Below are 19,992 nucleotides of genomic sequence, written 5' to 3' on the forward strand. Positions count from 1 at the left end.
GATTGCCTGTGGTATCAGGGGACTGGACTCAATGACCGAGTAAGTCCCTTCCAGTTCTATGTTCCTTAAAAAAAACCCAACATTTTTCTTCTTAGTCTAGATAAGGCCATTGTCATCTAACCCTGAGTGGTGGAGGTAAAAACGCCTGAGTATTGTCTACACTAGAGCCTCCACTGATGTTGTACCCATTGGGAATTATGGCTCCAGAAACTCCTAGTGTAGACACAGTCCGCAGGAAATTCAGTTGCCGCCTCGAATGTTAGAAGCCCAGCCCTGGATGCAGGCGCTTAGTAGACTTTTCCCCCGACTCCCTCTAAATGGAATAGAACTGAATCTCAGTGGAGCATGGAGCAAGTCTGCCACTTGTCTCCTTGTCAGACCACCCAGCAGTGGGGCCCATCGAAACGGACAGATCCCTGGGAAGAGCTCACCTTCTTTGGTTTGTTTTCTCCCTTTCCCTTGCTCCAGTCTCCAGTGGAAAACTCCCTTCCCAGCAGCTCAGAAGATGAACGCTCATTGAGTGGAAAATGACTGGTGCATTCTTTTGCTGTCCTTTGCGAATTGCCTCGCTCGCGGGTCGCGCAGCGCTGGTCATTAGCAGCCAGCTGCGAGGAGCTGCTCCGCGTTGCCACTTTAAATGATGGCTGCAAGATGTGTTCAAGCCCTCCGGCCCCGTCTCTCATCAGCAAGGGATCCGGGCTGCTGTCCTCCCCTCTCTTGCCTGGAAATTGTTTCCTGAGTTACACTCTCTGCAAAGGCGTCAATATTAGCAGAGGTCGGGAGAGGAGCTCGGAGCCCAGGGCAGCCAGGAGCGGGGAGAGAAGTCGGGGCGGCTGATGCGCCGCTTACCGTGCTGCACAAGCCCCGTGTCGCTGCTCTTTGTACCAAAGGAAGCTGGAAGCAGATGGGCAGGTGCCATCCGCAGAGAGAGGCTGGAGAGCAGAGAAGGGGCTGTAGAGAGCGTGAGGGGTGGGAGCTGTGAGATTGCTCTAGAGTGGAATGGAGGGGGCTGTGGAGCAGACACACATACAGAGGGACTAGGTACAGATGGACCGAGGGAGTCATAAACCCTCAGTGCCTAAACTGACCACGAGCTATTGCAGGTCAGGAGAAAACTTCCCCGCTGGGCAGATTATCCCCATCGCTGGCCATCTGAAGCAGCTGGGGTTGCCCGCTGTCCAAGACAGAATGCGGGGCTAGATGGGCCCCTGGTCTTATCCAGGCTGGCAGTGCCCATGTCCCTGCAGGCAGTGTGAGCAGGCGCAGACACTCTGGCCAGGCCTCACAGCATGATGATGAGAAGGAGCCAGCCGGTGCCTCAACTGCCAGGGGCCTGGGGCCCAATTTAAAAGGATCCTCTCCCTGGGGAGGGTGAGCAGCAGTGCATTTCAGGCTGGGCCAGGGGAGGCCACGGGGAGAACAGCCGGAGGTTACTCGTCAGGAAGGGCTTCTGTGTTCAGACCAGCTCCACTCACTCTGACAGGGCCACCTGGGTGAATCCCCTCGCACATCCAGAGGACACGAAGGCTCTGTCTACACTGAAGTCAGAGACCTGCCAGTGGCCCGGGCCAAGGTTACCCAGGATTCCTCGGCCCAGTAACTTTTAGTCTCTGTGAGTCGGTATCAGGGAATAAACTAAAGGAAACCCAGTACTTACGCCTGCCGCATGGCTGGCACAGACAAGTCAAAACCAAGCGCTCTTCACTTAAAGCTTCCTTTACTGGTCTCCAGCAATTCCCGCTGGAATTACCTTTACCACTTATTTATCTTAAGCACCTACTAATACAACAGGTGGTTAGAGTACCCCAAAACTTGATAGTTACCCCACAAGTCTGAGGCAGTCTTTGGGTGAACCAGTCACAGATTTCCGGAGATCTTTTCAATGTGTCCACGAAGTGATTCTCCTAATTTAGGCTCGCTACCTCCCTCATACACCCCGAAAGTTACAGAGACGTGTCGATCAAGAAAACGTTCCAGAACTGACCAAATCAATCAATCACTGAGCAGAAGCAGGCGCTACAGAGACACGTCACTAAAAGAAAACATCGTTAAGCAAGCAGTCTTAAGCCATTAATCTGATAGCTACATTTCCCCATGCCGACAATTCTAAAATATAGCCAGACTTCCTGTTTTTCATAGACATCTGCCCCAGCAGATTCAGAGAGAGAGAGAGAACGCAGAGTCAAGTCCACTTCACGTGTTCACTCTCTGCCCCCCCCTTCCCCCGCTTCCCAGTTTGCCTCGTTTATGCCTACAGAGGCCTACAAATGGCTAAAAGCAGCAAGCAGAATAAGTGGTAGCCCGGCCCAATAACTGGCAGTGACTTGGGCGTCTGGCTGGTTGCTAAAGTGCCCCTGTGCACCAGCTGACTCGGACTTATGGGGCTCGGGCTCCGGGGCTGTTAAATTGCAGTGTAGACGTTCAGGGTCAAGCTTCAGCCCCAGTTCTGGGACCCTCCTTCCTTGCAGGATCCTAGAGCCAGACTCCAGCCCTAGCCCCGCGAGGCCAAGTCTGCGGGCACGGGCCAGCTGCAGGTTTTCAGCTGCAATGTAGACACCCTGAAGAGCCAAGGAAAGGGGCAGGCGCCTCCCTCCTGTGTGGGGTGGGGGCAGGGGGACTTGACTCTCATGACTTCACAGTTCAGCCCGTGGTTTCCACCCGGAAGTCAGGATCCGCCCGTCGTTTGCTGGAAAACAGCGTGACGCCAGGGACCCAGCTTGTTCAAGGCAATCTGCCCTTGTCCCTGCCCTGGCTGACTGGGCATCGGGTCTCGCGGGCAGGTGCTGGGAGGCGTTGGTGGCCTGTGAGCTTCATCGGGTCTGACTGCGTGGACGCGTGGAGCTGGGGGTGTGATTTCAGCTCGCACAGACAGACTCGTACTAGTGTCTCTGGGTGGGGACACCGTGCGCAGCAGGCAGCACAGGTGAGCCGCACGGAGCACAAACACGCCTGCACCCTGTGGGCATGAACTCGGGACGGACGGCCTCTGCCACTGCTGCCACTGCCCATGCTACCACGGTACCCTCAGTTCTCCGAGAGCTAGCATGAGTATGTCTGCACCAGCGGGGAATCGCACCCCCTGCTCCTAGTGTAGACGTAGCCTCGGCCTGTGTTCCGGGTCCTCAGGCGTCCAGGCGGGCAGAGTGCCATGAAAGAAAACTCACCTCCATGGCAAAACAGACCAAAAGCATCACGTCTGGGCAGAGAAATTAGTCCTTTACCTCAGCGTGTGCGTGGCCAGGATCCCCAGGAGCAGGGGGGGGGACCCAGGACCAACTTTGCTTGGGAGCGGAGGGCCAGAAAGGTGCCACTTTGTTCTGTCTCCCGAAGGAAAAGGCAGCATTTGTCAGCAAAAATGTCAGGATGTGTCACCCTCTATCAACTCCTCACACGCCAGCCAAGCATGACAAACCGCTGCCCTGCTACCCTGGTCGGATGGTTTGGCAGACCAGCTGGGAGGTGAGCCTAGCTCGCAATGGATATCTGGAAGCCAAGGACTCTGGGCCATGGAGACGTGATCCCGCCAGGCCACGGCTGGGGTGAGGAGTGTGCTCGGAGGAAGGCTGCATGGCCTTTGCCCATGACACACCTTGTCCCTTGCAGATCCCGGGGACTCTCAGAGCTTTTCACTAGAACAAAAACCACTCTGGTAGAGAAGAGACTCTAGCACTGTCATTCACATGTGCCTCCGAAGCCTGACTCATGTTTTAACAGCTTTAAAGCAGCCTGGCAGATGGTATTTGCATTCTCCGTGCAAAAGAGGGAGGGGGAGAAAAACCAACACCAGCTCACCTCCGCTGCGATTCTTCTGATGGGAGCCTTGGGCAAGTTATCAAAAGAAAATCCACGGCATTAAAAATGTAACATCCTGAAGGCGCTAATTATTCTGCATATCAAAAGCAATTCAAGGCGAACCCGGTGTCAGATGAATGGCGAAGTGCAGGCCACCAACCCCAGGAAGGGGAAGACATTTTCCGCTTGTTCAGCTGTCATAACATGCTCAAATGCAATCCTGGCCCTCGAAAGGGCAGGTGTTCCCCTGATCCCTTCGACCCGAAAGGAAACCAGAGCATTCTCCATGGGAGACTCCAGAATGCAGCCACCTCTCGGAAGGCAGCTGTTTACACATGGCCAGCCACTTGGAACAGCAATTGAGACCCTGAGGACAGCCAGAGAGAAGCAAAATGGCCTTGGAGTCCAGGCACTGGACTGGAGCTGGAAAATCCAGCTTCAGTTCCCAACTCCGTCACAGCCTCCGTCCCGCCCCTGTGGCCTTAGCCCAGTTGCTCAAGCTCCCTATGTCTCAGTTCCCCAGCTGTACAGCCAGGATGAGACTTCCCTCTCTCAGAGGGGCTTTGTGAGTGTGATTGGCCGTGAGGCGCTCAGATGCTACCGGGCTGGGTCTGCAACAACCTCCACAGAAGGTCAGCTCAATTTAAACTACTGAGCGAGGCAGAATTAAACGACCGAGACTGGAATTTGGCCAAGGCAAGGCGTTTAATACCCTTACGCTTGCGAAAAATGCCATGGGATATTTAAGGACCGTAAGTGATCCGTTTTACAGCTCGGTGGACGGACGGCGGCCCGGACAGCATAACATGCCGTGGTCCTGACTGAGGGCACAGAGTGCCTCCTGCCAGGCCATCAGTTCCCCTTCCTGCAGCACCTTGGTTTTACTCAGAGTTCCCCCGTTCAGCGACTGATGGGGCCCGACTGCGTAATTTCTGAGCTATGCCAAGGTGACGGGCTGGAGAGAGAGATGAAAAGCTGAGGTTACGTTTGTCTGCCCAGGGCATGGGCTCTCACACAGCCTGACAAGCCGGGGAATGAAAACATTTGAAAGGACATTTACTTGGCCAGCATAGTTCCCAGTGCTTCCGTTGCTGCTCTCAGGACCGGTGGGCCAATAACAACTGGTAACTAGACCCTTCTGCAGGGGATGATTTATTAGATTAATTTTGCCCCTTTTTTTCACCCAGTGAATTATCCATGAACGGATTTTGATTCTTTTGTAAATGAATTGGGCCAGCATTTGAAACTGTGTGCTGCACGTTTGATATGAACACATCACCGCCTCTGCATGGTTCGTGAGCTGTTTGGTTCATTGACTACTTCGGCTGTTCTCGGGGCTGCTCAACGTTTATTATTCACAGCATGAAGTGGGGGGGGACCCTAAGTCACATGGTGTTGTTTCTGCTCTCTGGTTGTATGACTGACATTTTTCTAACCAGGACCGAAACCAAAGACATCAAAGGAGAGATTCGGTGCACCTCTGTAAACAAGGCAAAAATCCCAGAACCCCTGTTTGATATCTGCTTGTTTGAATGCTAGCAGGAACGCTCCTGGTCACTTAGAAAGGTCAATCCTTTCTATAGCCTAAATGGGTGTCATTCGCTTCATGTGTCCCATAGGGCTGCAGCCAGGCCACCTCTATGGCAGACAATGCAGGCTTGTTCCCTGTGATGCGGGGTCGATTGTTTTGTACAATCTCTTTTTAAATTTAAATTAAATGTTTTGTTTTAAAAGAGCTAAGCCATGGAGGCTCTCACTTGTTTCCACTTGTTCCCCAATATAGTCGAACCGCTACAGTCACACCAGTATAACAGGCTTAGTCCAGTATAAAAGTGGCTTTTTTCAGTCTTAAACTGCTTCCCAAGAGACATTAGCTTATACTAGAATAAGAGTGTCCTCATAGGGCTGTACCAGCATCACTGTCGTGGTTTAAATGCACACTTTATCTTACAGTGGCACAACTTTCTTTTGTCAGCGAGTCCTTCATTTCACCCTCTTACTCTCAGGAGATGTTGGCATTACTTAGCAGGCTTTTTTGTGTGTCAGTGTTTGCAACTTGGTCATGAGCCGATGCTGAGGCCTCTTCGCAGATCAGTTGGCTGATTTAATGTGTACAAAACGAATGCCATTTGTTCATTCTTCACATGGCCACCCCTGCCCTCCCCCAAGTCAGCTCCGCTGCTCTTTGCTAAACTGCCGTCAGCTTGTCAATATCATTTTGGCAATGGGGTGCCCAGAACTGGCCACTATCCTCTTCAACACCCACCCTCTCTGTCTATCTTTCTGGCCCCCTTGCTATAGCATTTGAGCATTAGAAATTCTCCTCAAAGAAATCCCAAGAGCAGATTTAACCCAGTTCCCAAGCTGGAGAATGTATAGACCATGACAGGAAGCAGTTGTGCTATAGATTTTACACTTGATCTGAAGCTGGCATCTGTTAGACTTTCAAAGTTTGCCCCCTTTTGCCCTTTACTGTCTGTCTTCCAGGATGTTCCAAACTTCTATAGATTTCTCAGGGCTAGTTAATAGGTTCCTCCTCAAAGGTGGTGCAGATGGAAACAAGGTTTTCAGGACTGGCTGTCTTGCACATTGGAATCTCTCTGGGAAGTTATTACTTGATTGGAGATGAAGGATTTCTTCTTGAACAGACCGTCAGGCAAACCAGCTGCTCTATTCCAGAGAAGCTGTAACAGTGACGCTGATTTATACATAGCTGCAAATTGCACAGCGCTTTTCAACCCCAAATTAAGCCATGTTCCCTGCCCCAAAGAGCTTCCACCCTCCGATGGACAAAACAAACAAAGGTAGCAATGCTAGCTGCAGTTCACAGTACCTGCTCCCATGGAAATCAAAGGTAAAAGTCCCACCAGCTGAATAATTTCTTCTCACTGAGACCAGGATGCAGACAGACATTCTGTGAAACTAGCTGCTTTCTCAATGCATGATCAGAATGAACGTAGGTTCTGGTATTAACGAGGTGACACCAAGACTCTGACGCAACCAGAGCGGGGAAGAGTCCATGCGCTGAGGATCAGAGGGGATCTACTTTAGTTCAATCACAAGCTAGTGGGCTCAGAGCAGGAACCGCTGGGTGAGTTTCTGTGGGCTGGGCTATACGGGAGATCAGACTAGATGATCACGATGGTTCCTGCTGACCCGAAAATCTGGAAGGAGAACATGGCTGAACCAGCCCAGGTTTTTCACACCCTTTTGCAGATTGCTTGTCGGGGATGCTGTTGTTTCACACAAACCCTAGTAGCATGGCTCCATTTTTATGCAATCCTTCCTCAGGCAGAACTCCCACTGGCTCAGGGAAAACCGGAGAAGGACCTCAGGTTTGGGGGCACTGTTTTCTAAACATCCCGGAGAGCTGTTTGCAGACGCGGCTGACCAGGAACATGCAGACCAATTCAATTTGCTGCTGCTCACAGCCAGAAGATTCTGTCCCAGAAACCTCTATTGCCTCCCGCCCTCTTCCATTTTGCATGGAAAAAAGGTTTCGTTCAAAGGGTTGCTCCACAAGCGATTGGCTTGTAATCAAATCTCTGACAGAATGGATGGATTTGTTCCACCCACTGATACTATTTTGGTATTTGTCTGTACAGTTGGACTCTCATTCCATCCAAAAAGAGCCAAACTCACCCCTGGTGCAACTTCACTGAAGTTATGGGGACATATTCTGCCCTCAGTTATACCGGCATGAACCCAAGGAGTCACGTATCGGTCTGTCAGCCCATCTGAAGCACCTGTGCCCCGATCTTCCACCCCAGTATCCGAGTACTTCACCGTCTGTTTGATGACGTTATTCTGCAGTTACAAAGCAGACCAGGATTTGGCTCGAAGAGTTACACCAGGCGTGAGTTTGGCCCTAAGCGTTCGGGTCCTTAGCAAACATAGTAAAGAAGAAACACCTGCAAAGTGAATGGATTGAAGTTGGAAGGTTTGAAAGTTTCCCCTGTTGCAATATCTCACGTTCACCCAGCCCAGCGCCTTTCATCCCAAGGCTCCTCACAGACTTGACGTTAAGCTGGATTTTGGAATCATCTGCATTCGTTCAGCTAAACAGATTTTTTGTTGTGCAAACCAAATCCACAAAGTCCACAGAGCCAGCGCTGGATTTATACTTTTCCGTATGTGTTTGGACTCAAAGGCCCTTTTAATGGAAGCCAATGTCCACCCCAAGCCCTGGGATTCAAAGCAAGAGAAGGAATTACACGGCCATCTGGAGTAGCTCAGGACTGCACAGACCCGACAAATCCTCCCCCTGCTGCTTGTTGATAAAAGACAAAGCCACCAGAGGAAAATCAGGCCTGACAATAATTACCCCCCCGCCTCCCCGGCTGGATTGCTATCAAATAGGGTGATTGTGCCTCAAAAGTGACCCCCAAAAGCACATGCGTTCGCACACGCCACCTGGCTGCAATCCCCCCGGAGATAAAACCTTATAAGGAAAGTCAGGTGGGACGTGTTTCTGCACGGTGCTGAGCTCCTCCGCGGGATCCCAGGATGCTCAGCGGCGCCTGGCAACGTCAGGCCCGTTGGATCACATCTTCCCAGATGTTGGCCAGACAGCCCTAAACCACCCTAAACCCGACAGGATGCAACAAGTGGCGTGAAGAAGAGAGAGATAAGGGGAGCGCAGGAGGTGATCCTGATGGGGTCTCCCAGGCCATGTGCACATCCGCCTCATCACCTCATCTTTTCCTCTCCGCCACTCCCCCATCGCTGCGCGTCGGCAGGACGGCCGAAGGGAGATTGCAGGAGAGGCGAGGGAGGTGGTGGCTTTAGGCAGGGCGCTGCATCCCGAAAGGCCTCAGGGGGAAGGGGCTGACCAGGTAAGCATTGCTGAGGGAGCACAGAGTTTGGGGAGAGCCACCCAAGGAGACGAGGCTGCACAGCCAAGAACTACCCTGAGAGTCCCACGCTGAACTTCCAGCACTCTGGGGTTACCTGTGCGAGGGGCCAGCATCTCGCTCTCCGGCTGGGGAGGCACCGGACTGTCTGCTAGCAGGGCCGTGCGTGCAGCATCGATGGATCAGGGAGCCTGAAGCCCATCACCGCCTGGAGTTGGAGGGAGCCCGTCACCTCAGCAGGGACTCCGAGAGCGTAGCTGCATGACGTCCACTGTTCATCAGATGCCTGCAGAGGGCCCGGCCTGGCGCTCAGAAGAAGGATCTGGGCCTGAGGGAGAGGCCGGGGAGGCCCCGCCGGGCTTTGGACGAAGAGTTGTTTGTGCAGAGAATGGGGTGCCGTGCCGGCGAGGAAACCCCCCCGCAGCCTTCTCTCATTTGTGGGCCGTTTCGTTCTTGGCATGTTCCTCGGTGCGAGCGTCCTCCTTCGACGGGGAGAACAAAACCGCCGCAGGCTGGCAGCAAACCAACCCCTTGGAAACAACCCCTTGCGGGGACCAGTCCTACCCATCCAGCCTCTCTTCTCTGTGTTCGTGGCCCGGCTCAGCGGTATGGGAACAGGACTGCGCACTGAGACGAAGCCCGGTGAAATCAGTGGCCGTCTTTGTGTGGAGGTCACTGGGCTCTGGGTCAGGCCCTGCTCGCTCCGAGACGACAGCCTTGCACTCCACCTTCCACCCGGCTTTCTCCCAGGGCGGCTGTACACGGTCGGCGCCTGTCTGCGACGCCGGGGTGAGAGAAAGAGATCACGTAAGCCAAGTTCTGGCATCTCCCCCCTTGAGCTGAGAGCAGAACCGGAGGGATGTGCTCACCTGTTTGGTTTGGAAGGGCCCACGCTGGCGCGCAGAGGAGGACGTGTTTTGCCATCTGGCTGTCTTCCTCTGCCAGGTTCTGGAGCGTAGCTGTCTAAGCAACTCCCCGAGAGCGTGTTAGCATGAATGCAGAGATAGAACACACCGCTGGGTTACGGCGCCCCGCCACTTCTGGGCTTCTCACCCGGTCAGTAATTAGCCCACTGTGAATTACCACCGATTCCTTCGGAACATGACAAAGAGCCCAGGGTTGGGACGTCGTGCAGCATAACAACGCTCTCACCCTGACCCTGGCCTTTTAGAGCCTTGCTAAAGCAAACGAAACGTTTTAGAAGTTGGGCGTTGACTTCAACAGTGGTGAGACGCCACTGCAGCCCCCAGAAGAAAATGGCCCGGTCTGCCAGTCTAATAATGGCTATAAGTATAATAATGATTTGCTATCGATACTTTAATACATCGTCCGCTTCAAAGCGCTTTGCCAACCTCAGCTAATTAGCCCTCACTCCGAACGCCTGTGAAGTAGGTGAGCAAATGTTCCAACACCCCCAGACTAGAGGGTTGGGGGGAGAAGGTAAAACATCTGACTTGTGCCCTGAGGGAGCGTGAAAAGTCAATAACCAGCCTCAGTTATATACTGAGGTTCTCAGGCCTAAACCTTCATTGAAGCCAATGAACCAAATTCTGCAGCTTTTACTCAGTTTCTACTCAGGACAAATGCCCACTGAAGTCAGCTCAGTTGAGTAAGGTGCGCCGGCTTTGGCCCATCATAGGAGCATAGGATGCCAGGCTGGTAGGGACCTCCTGGGCCATCTGACCCGTTGCTTCTAATCTGTACCGGAAAAAGCATCTACTATTCCACTTATTTACCGTATGCGTCATAAAATGTATTGCAACCTATCCACAAGGCATAGGGCAGAATCTAGATGCTCTATGGCCATATTGCACAACCCGCTGGTATTTTGTGAGTGGCAAAACGCACCCTGGGAAGACGTTAACTGCAGCGCTTGTCCCTGGAGCAGAGTGCACCCAACCCTGTATTGTGAAATAGCATGAAAATGGGCTCAGAGTGCAAGGTAGACAAAGACTTTTCTGTTTTATTCCAGTAAAGCCGGACCCCCCGGAGAACGTGGTGGCCAGGCCAGTGTTCAACAGCCCCCGGAGACTGGAGGTGAGGTGGCAGAATCCTTTTACGTGGCCTGACCCCGAGTCCTTCCCGCTCAAATTCTTCTTGAGGTATCGGCCCCTCATCCTTGACCAGTGGCAACATGTGAGTGACCTCTAAATTGCCTTCCCCCCGGGGTGGGTGGTGGGGGGTTATTGTGTTGTAGAGCCCCACGCCTGCAGCCCCGCCTTGCCTGCCGTGAAGTCAGTGGGGCGAAGGGGGTGACGAAGGACCTATGGTTTGTGAAAGGCCTTGGATGGGAGTGTTCGGGAAGGGGTTTTATTGCTACGAGGGTGAGGTTACTGCCTGCTAACCAGTGTGCACAGAATGCATGTTTGATTGCTTCCTTTAGGTCGGGCTGAGCAAACAAAACCAAGGGCTGGCATTTCTTTCAAGTCCCGCTCTACCTTCTAACCGCCCTTCCGCTCTGCATGGTAACATGGGGCCGGTATCTATTTTCCGTACATATGTTCTACATAAAACTTGCCCGCCAAGTTGTAAAAAGCATTTGAAGTGTAAATGTCACCACATTTAAACGCGCTCTGCCCAGGATAGATTCCAAACCAGAGATAAATATCTTCTGCCACAGCCCGCTTGCTGTCAGCAACATGCCCGTCGCCTTGACATTATCAGAGTTTTACTTTTATTTCTTGTTTCTTTAAAAAAAAAAAAAAAAAAAAAAAGTTGTCAGTGAAGTTCTTCAGACAGAAGTTCTCTGTTAGCTTCTTAGCATATGTGCAACATGCCTCAGGCAGCACGTGATCAGGATTAATCACTGAAGTTGGTCCCCTGGTTTGAGTCTCCATGGTCCATTCAGACTTCGTCTTCTCTTCTGAGACAGGTCTACTATAATCCCGGTTAGGTCAATGTTTGGTGGTGGGCTGCGTGTTGTGGACATTGTTAGCAAACGGAGCGAGACCAACGCTCGACGGTACACGTGGATTTCATGTAAGTTTGTAGAGGTGGTTCATGTTTCTTTGTCGAACAGGTTTTTTTAAATGAAAAAAAAAAGACTTTTGAAAGCAATGAACATTTCTGTGCCAGAGGTTTGGGTCCTTCTAATTTTTCAACCAGATGAAAACATGTAGTTTCGTTTCCAATTGAAATTTTTGTTTCTTTTTTCGAAAGCCAAAAAATTCTTGGCTTCTGTTTTTTGGGGGGATTTTTGTCCCCTTTTCTCTCTCTTCCCTCCCACCCCCTATTTTCCACTGGAGAACAGGGGTGGAAAGAGGGCAGGGGAGTCGAACAAATGAATCTTAAAAATAAAAATAATGTTTGTGTCCAAAATCAGAAGATTTCACTGGAAGTTTCAAATACGACAATTGCCGAAAACGCTGCCCTGACCAGCTCTAGCCTTTTGACTCATGGCAGGAATTACATGAGCAACGAGAAGGTCTTTCATCTGTATTGGTTTGGGGATGGGACCCAGGGACAACAGAAATCCTGCTTCCTACAGCCGCCTGGGTCAAGATGGGTATGTCTATCTCACTTTGAGCTCTCAAGATAGGCAGGCCCACTTGGTCTGATTGTGTGGATGGGTGCTGGTCATTTTATGCTGTGCACCAAGAGAAAAGGGGACTTGGCAGTTTACCAGCCTCCTGATGTCTATTAAATATGATTGCAGGCATTTGAAACGATGTAGGGAGTGGAAGAGATTGTCCAGAGGTTGGGGGCGCTGGCCTCAGACTTGGGAAACTTTGGTTCAAGCCCGTGCTCTGCCACAGACTTCCTGTGTGACATTGGGCAAGTCACTTAGCCTCTTTGTGTGCTACAGTAGGGGTAGGAGCATTTGGTACTTCACAGGGGCCGTGGGGCTACATGCATTAGAGATTGTATGGTGCCAGCTGACGGGGGCTAGCTGAATACGTGAGATGAGAATTCTCATAAAAACACCAGCACCAAGAGACAATCCATCCCTGGTGCAACACCCCATTGCAACGCCATCACTGCAACCTGCAGAGGATTCTCCATTCCATCTGGGAGTGGAAGCAGAGACAAAAGCGAGCTTTTCCCCCACCTGGATGGGGCTGGCTTTCCTGTTCAAGAAGCCAGGTGTCTGCTCCAGAACTGCTGTATTCCAGGTCTTTTCCTTCTCTGCCATCAGCCACGCTGTGGCTACCTCATTCTTCTGTGTTGCTTGTTTATATATGAAAACCACCCAGACCGTAACGGTGAGCGACTTCAGCCGGTCGTCGGAGCTGGTCGAATAATGCAGAAGTGTATTGGGGAATAATTTGCTCAGAGACTGACAGCAAACATTTGCCGACTGAGGCCCAGCCCTCCTCATTAGACGGTCTGTCGAGCCAGCTGGAGAAGAAAAGCTACGACTTGTGAATCTGCGGAATGAAAATGCCATTATTCATCCGATGAATTACTTGCAGTGACTAATTCAATCAGCTCTTAAAGTAAGACGCTGCGAGCACTGCAGGGCTGTGCAGGATTCCCGACACGGCTCTCTCAAGCCACTGAAATTCAGTGCTACCAGCAGCACCTCCTGCCAGCCCATCCCTAGGTTCCCCTCACCCCACAGCTTTGCATCTCCACCACAGTCCCCATCCACACACCCCCCTCCCTGGCTCTCTAGTCCTGGGACACCCCCCAGGAACACACACACATACACACAGATTTCTGGGCTCCCCGCACATACACAGCTTTGCTTATGCACCGCAATCCCGACCCACAGACCGACCCCTCCTTCCACCGGTCTGGCTGGTCACCTGGTCCAAAGCAGGACCAAGCCCAACCAAATCATCCCAGCCAGGGCTTAGTCAAGCCGGGCCTTAAAAACCTCTAAGGATGGAGATTCCACCCCCTCCCTAGGTAACCCAGTCCAGTGCTTCACCACCCTCCTAGGGAAAAAGCTTTTCCTAACATCCAACCTAGACCTCCCCCACTGCAACTTGAGACCCTCGCTCCTAGTTCTGTCATCTGCTACCATTGATGCTGGGGCGTAGACACAAGCTGCCCTCCTGCGCTCGGCTCCTGGTGTGGAAAGGCCACGACACACAGCCTGATTCCTAGCAGCGGGCGCGGCCACAGCAAAGGGTCTCGGCCTGTTAATTAAGAGGAGGCCTGGTGGAGAAGGATGGAGCTCTGCCAGCGGCCAGGAGACGCAATTAAACCATAGGCTTGCGTAGATGCCACCTGCACCCAGGGCCTCATGTTTACCCCCCAGTCTCAGCCCCTTCCCCCACCCCGCACATCATGTTAAATCCCTTGCGTGCACTGGAGTCAATTAATCAAAATTCTGCCTGCCACCGACTTGGTTTGTGGCCACCCCCCCAGCCCTGCTTTGTGCCAGGGACATGCCCAGATGAAGGTGGGAGCAGGCCAGCTCCCAGCTCTTACGCTGCTCTGATTAAACATTCCCCAGGGGAGGAGAGGGGTTCCCAGGCAGCAGTCTCCGGGCTCTCCACAGAAGAACTGCAAGGGCAACCTGGACTGGCTGGCTCCGCGGCAGATCACAAGAGGGCCGCTGGAGTGACTGGCTGTGGACAGGAACGTGCATTCAGGCTCCAGATGCCTGCCTTATTTGTCGGCAGCCCAAGCAATTCCCCCTCCCCCCCCCCCGCCTGCTTCCCCACTGTCTGTCCAGAAGTCAGACTCCGACCCAGCCCAGCAGCCAACGGGACTGAATCAGTGCTAATCGGATCAGACAGGTGGTGAGCCGTCGAATGCAGCCCGGCCTCGTTCAGTGAGCGTCTGCCCTCTCCCAGGCTCTTCCTTTCGGTATTTTAACAACGTGAAGCCGTGCGCGGTGTGGGAGATGGGACCTGATCGTGATTCCCGCTGGGCAGGCTGTCTGTAAAAGCACACACACGCGCGCGCAGCCCCTCCGTCGGAGAGAGACGCGAGTGCAGCGTGCCAACTCCAACGGCCGCCCAAGAGCACCCCTCCCTCAAGGGCTGTGTGGGAAAGCTTCTGGGACTCCTCTCCTGCCCATTTTGTGCAAAGGTTTGACCTCAAGCTTCCCTGTGCCAGGATGGTTTGCACAGACCGCCCTAAATTTCTGCTCCGAAGGAATCGACGGGGGCAGCCTGGCTGCGTCACGGGCGCTTTTCAGCCCTCGTCCCCAGAGTGCTCACCAAACATGCGAGTTCCCATTTTACAGATGGGGAGAGTGAGACGCAGGGAGGTGACAACCTAGCCTAGGCCACACGGCAGGTCAGGGCCTTCCCAATGGATCCCGCCCTTCACGTATGACACAGGCCAGAGCCCTGCCCCGCAATAATCCCTAGAGAGGATCTCTTAGAAACACAGCCAGTTTGGTTTTCAAATGGTCAGTGATGGAGAATCCACCACGAACCTCTGGCAGTTGTGGCAGTGGTTAATTTGGAGGGGGACGCGGGCCCCTCTGACTCCACCGTGTCCCAGCTCAGGGCCCTAACAGTGGAGGATTGTCCCACCACTGGGGCAGCGGGCCAAAACGCACTACCCGGTGCTCCAAGACAAGCACAGCCAGAACGTGGTCAGCTACCCCTGGGCTGCTTCCCGCCCCGCCCCGAGGGTGTACCTGGGTCCCAGGGTCGTCCTCCGCCTCCTTGGGGTACACAGCCAGAGATAACCCCACCAGTTCCTCGGCGTCAGGCATCTCCGGCGACTCTGGTCCTTTGGGGTCATCACTGGAAAGGCAGGAGTCACTGCGGGCTCAGGGGCCAGTAGCAGGCGGGAGGCATCTGTCTCCCTCAATATCTTCCCTTCAACTGAGGCGCCGGCCCTGGGCCCGCCTCTTATACTGCCTGTTCCTATCCCGCCCCTCGGCTTCCTGGGCGGGGACTACCTGGTTCCGCCCACCAGGGGGTGGCTGGCCCTCCCACAGTGTCGATCTCGGAGGGAGGCCACACCTCCCGGCTATCCACCGCATTTCCCCGGCTGAATTAGAGCAGACAGCTGTCCGGGAGCAGGACTAAGACGGTGCCATGGGGTGACTTTTCTGATCAGAACCACGGTTGAACTAGGGTTGCCAACTTTCTAACTGATAAAAACCAGACCTTCTTCTTCCCCATCTCTCCCCCAAGGCCCCGCCTCCGCTCCGCCTCTTCCCTCGAGGCCACGCCCCTTTCACTTCCCCACTTTCCCCCCGCGTCGCTCGCTGCTTTACCCCCTCCACTTTCCTGGTGGATCCTTTCCACCTCTCTCCTCCATCCACCCCCAGCTGGGCTCCCTCTGCTCTGGGGCTGGGACCAGAGCTGCAGTCTGACGCCAGAGCCTGCCTGCCTTTCTGCCCACAAGATGGGTAGGAGGTGGCCATGGCTGAGCAGGGACTGGCATGGGCTGATAACCCGGCGCTTCCCTCCCTGCCTGCACGAACCGGTCTTTTGGTGTCAGTCAGTACATCTGACTGGACACTGCCAGGTCCCCTTTTCAACCGGACATTCCAGTCGAAAACCAGACGCCTGGCAACCCTAGCTTGAACTCAATCCTCTAAGCAACTTTGGCGTGTGAATTATTATTACTGTGCTAAAAGAAAGAGCCCTGGGCTGCCCCTCGACCGAAACGTGTGGATGCGGGCGCTGTTATGTGTGTGATGGACATGTGCCACGTTGCAGCATCTAAGGCAGAGCTGGGCCACGTCCCCTTCCCAGCACTCTAGGCTGGCAGACCCACCCAAGTTGGGAGTTAATGTCATGTTGGGTAGCAAGCAGCTCTCTCTGCTAGCCGGCTCAGCCCAGAGAGCCAGGGGTCTCAAAAGCCAGGCTGCTCCTTTTCAGTGCCAGGAGGGAGAGATGGGATGGATTTGCAGCCTACTCAGGTTTTTTTTATTCTCCCCTCTTGGCAGAATCTCACATTTTGTCTCCTAAATATAAAACATTAAATATTTAGGGCATCCTTTATTTTTCTCCTGCTTTTAAGTTTGTAATTCAAGCCAGATTAGCATGGTTTCCTCCTCTGTTTTATAGCCGCGTCCTGGCCTCGAGCAAGCACTCCTAATGCGCTCAGATGTTCCTCTAATGGATTACCTAGGCTGGAACTGGATACTCTGTCCTAATGGATTGCTAATAGCCTGTTTCTGGTTTTACAGGCTCCTTCGGTTAACTCACAACAGCAGCAACAATCGCTGCGCTAACGCATACTGTATCCCGGTGTGCGCGCACACCGGCTCTCACACATGGAGGTGATCACACACATCTACAGACACACACACCCCACACAGAGGTACTGTCTGCATGAAAGTGCACGTGTGTGAATGTAGACACACACAACCCTACCCATGCCACACGTACACTGACTCCCAGGCTCATTTCCATGCAAACTTGCCTGCACTGCTCAGGGCCCCACTAGTGGCTTTTAGAGGCTACGTTTATATAAACCCTCCCGCGGATAATTCAGTGAAGTCACTATAATGGCATTCCTGCACCCATCAGAGAGACCTCCAAGAGGCGCCCCGTGACACATAAGCAAAATCAGACAGCCCCGTCTAGTGCAGAGCATGCAAGACATGGGCGATAAGCCTTGCAATGGAACTAGTCACATGCTTAACTGCGTCAGGGCGTTAGTGTGGGAACCAGTTCAACGTCACTTGGCTGCACCATGTAGCTGTCGGGACTAGAACTCAGGGCCCTGCGGCTCATAGTTGGGCAGTTTCGATTCTATCCAGTAGAGCGCAGTGATTCTTATACCTCCCTTGTCAGTTTGTTGCAAGGCAAGAGACACTGTTTCTCAAACGGAGACACCTCTACTCTCATGACTCCAGGGGCTGGAGCTTTAGGAAAAGCGCCAAACTTTGGGAGACTTGTCATACAATCGGCAGACTGGGCAGCGCTGTGACAGGATCCACGCCAGGTGCTGCGCTTCAAAGCATCGGCCCCGCTGCAATGAGGGTCCAGGATGGAGTTTCTGGTCTCAGAGACAGAGACCCCCCGTCACCTGGGATATGGGACCTCAAAGGAGTGATTGGGGCAGCTGGTATAGGGCTCTCTGTTGCAATCACAGAAGGCCACAGACAAGTTACTGCTGCAGCTGGCATAGGGGTGGCTCTCTTCATGATTGCCCTGTTCTGTTCATTCCCTTGGAAGCGTCTGGCACTGGCCCCTGTTGGAAGACAGGACACAGACCATTGGTCTGACCCAGGATGGCTGTTCCTACGTTCTTATTGACACCTGCTGGGATCGCAGAGAAGCAATTGCTTAGCCTGTTGGGAGTCACTGAGCCATGTCACCATGCAAAGCCACAATGTGGCAGCTACAGGGAGAGAGATGAGCCTCTCGGTCTGTTTACCAAAACCCCTGCAGTTCTTGTTTCAGGGCAAACCAAAGCACGGATAAGCCCCGAGAAAAGCCCATTAATCTGTGGAACATTTGAGCAAGTAGCAGGTGATCGGAGGTGGGGAAGGGAGGAGAAAATCGGCACGGCTGTATTTGCCGCAGCCGCCTCTGGTTTAGCACCACTCACAATGTCACTTCATGGCGCAGACGCTACTTCGGGGCAGTTTGCATCGTCTTTTGCCCAGGATGCTTTGCCCTGGTGATTTTGCTTTAAAAAGGCAGCCTGGTTGCAGAGGTCACCCTCCCCTAGTTCGGTTACAGCTTCACGGCTGGCAGCTTTTATGACAGCGCTTCTCTGCCCTCCCCTTTCAGTGGCAAAGTCAGCCATTAAAAAAAAATAACCATCATCCGAGGAAGGAGGATGTTGAGACTGTCACAATGTCATGCGCTCCCCAGCTTGGAGCGGTGGAATCCGGGGGGGATACAGAGGAGACCCCCAGGGACAGATGGCTAAGAAAAATGGTCTTACAAACCTAATCGCCCTCTCTGTTCCCCTAAACATCTCCATTAGTGGCCGGTGACTTGGGGGGGCCTTAACACTGCATCCTGGGAAACTATCCAGGTGGGATTTCCCTTCTTCCCTGCTGTCTGGGGTGTTGGAGGGTCGTGTCTGGCATGTATTGCAGCGAGAAGCATGTCTGCAAAGTGCTCTGCATGCCTCCGTCACCATGAAAGTAAAGATTAATGACCAGCAAGTAACCGAGCCAGAGACCCCGGCTACTCCAGACATGCATTGCTTTGTGTTCCCAGCCCCATGGGCTGGGCTGGGACAGGGCTGAGTGCCCATAACACCCACAACCTGGGACATTAATTGCGAGCACCTAAGAGGCGTTGGGTGGGCATCTCGCAGGAGTGGGCCTTCAATGCCAGCTTGTCCCCGAGGTTATGTCTACACTGCAATCCTGGGCGGTGATTGCGGCGTGTGTAAACATACCGGAGCTAGTTATGATCTAGTGCCTTCGGGTCCCACGGCAGTGAAGCCACGGCAATGTGGGGTGTACAACCCCACCTGGAGCCCTGGGTAGTGTGACAGGATAGCTACTGGAGAGTGCTAGGCCAGTATATCAGCCCCAGGCTCAGCAAGTCCCTTTTCCCCGGTAGCTGAGCAGGGGTTACTCCAGGTTAATTAACACACCTGGAGTCAATCAAGGCCCTGCCTAGGACTTATTAAACGCCTCCCCTCCAGAGAAGGGGTGTAGCTGGAGTTGTGGGAGTGAGGTGAGCAGGCAGGACTCTGTCAAGAGCTAGGAGGATTACGGAGAAGGAGCAGAACGCTGGCTGGAGAGAACCCTGCAGGTACAAAGCCTGGAGGAGGGAAAGCCCTGCCCAAAGAGGGCAAAGGACCTTTCCCAGACCTGGAGGCCTAAGGGAAGAGACCCCACGGCAGCAGCTCCTGTCCCATGGGGCTGGGCCCAGCTCCCTCAGAGGGACAAAGCTGAGCACTAGCTGCAATGCTATTCAGTTTGGGGGCCCTCTCCAAGGGGGGGAGCTGAGGCAAACTGGGGGTAGCAGCAGTGGGAACCGTAGGGTAGCAAAAGCCCCCTGGGGCACCGAGTTGTAAGTACCGTGTCGGTTAGACCTGCCCCGAACTGGGTCAGACACTACGGTGCTCAAAACGCCAGCCTGCCGGCGCCCCGTCTGCGCTGGAGCTGGGTGACACGGGCCACAGGCCTTCCCCGAATGGATTCCTGCTTCCACGCCAGTGGGTGTGGCAGGACTAGAGCACCGCGCCGCCTTTCAGGAGTGAGAAGGAGGGGGGCTGTGCCAGTGTTTGCATGCTCTGTTTATGACAGCTCCCTTGAGACGTTAATGAGGAAGCCAAGTAACCTGAAGCAAAGCCCTGGCTGGGGCCAGGCTGCCTCCCCCTGGGCGAGCGGTGAATTCCCCTTTCTTCTTGTGGATACTCAGCGCTTAGCCAGTGAGGAGCCTGGAAACCAGAATCCTCATGGTCGTGAATGTGACCCGTCCGTGCCCAGGGCAGCCACCTGAAAACGCCAAGGTCAGGGCAGGCTGCAAAAGGAGAGCAGGTTCTCCCAGCACTGGTGGATGAC

At 53.5% G+C, this 19,992-nt stretch overlaps 1 protein-coding gene across 4 annotated transcripts in view; it reads left to right on the forward strand.

Moving 5' to 3' along the window:
• CNTFR (ciliary neurotrophic factor receptor) overlaps window positions 1-19,992 on the forward strand; it is a 384,981-nt gene that overhangs the window by 337,616 nt on the left and 27,373 nt on the right. For all 4 annotated transcript variants that reach the window (XM_067530844.1, XM_067530842.1, XM_067530843.1 and 1 more), the window contains exon 7: window positions 10,618-10,781. In XM_067530844.1, coding sequence (XP_067386945.1) covers window positions 10,618-10,781 — 164 coding nt within the window. The remainder of the gene's footprint in view (window positions 1-10,617; window positions 10,782-19,992) is intronic.

The sequence above is a fragment of the Emydura macquarii genome, unplaced genomic scaffold, assembly GCF_026122565.2.
Source record: "Emydura macquarii macquarii isolate MOO-44397 ecotype Brisbane River unplaced genomic scaffold, CSIRO-AGI_Emac_v2 contig_3114, whole genome shotgun sequence".
In the NCBI taxonomy this organism is placed as follows: domain Eukaryota; kingdom Metazoa; phylum Chordata; order Testudines; family Chelidae; genus Emydura; species Emydura macquarii.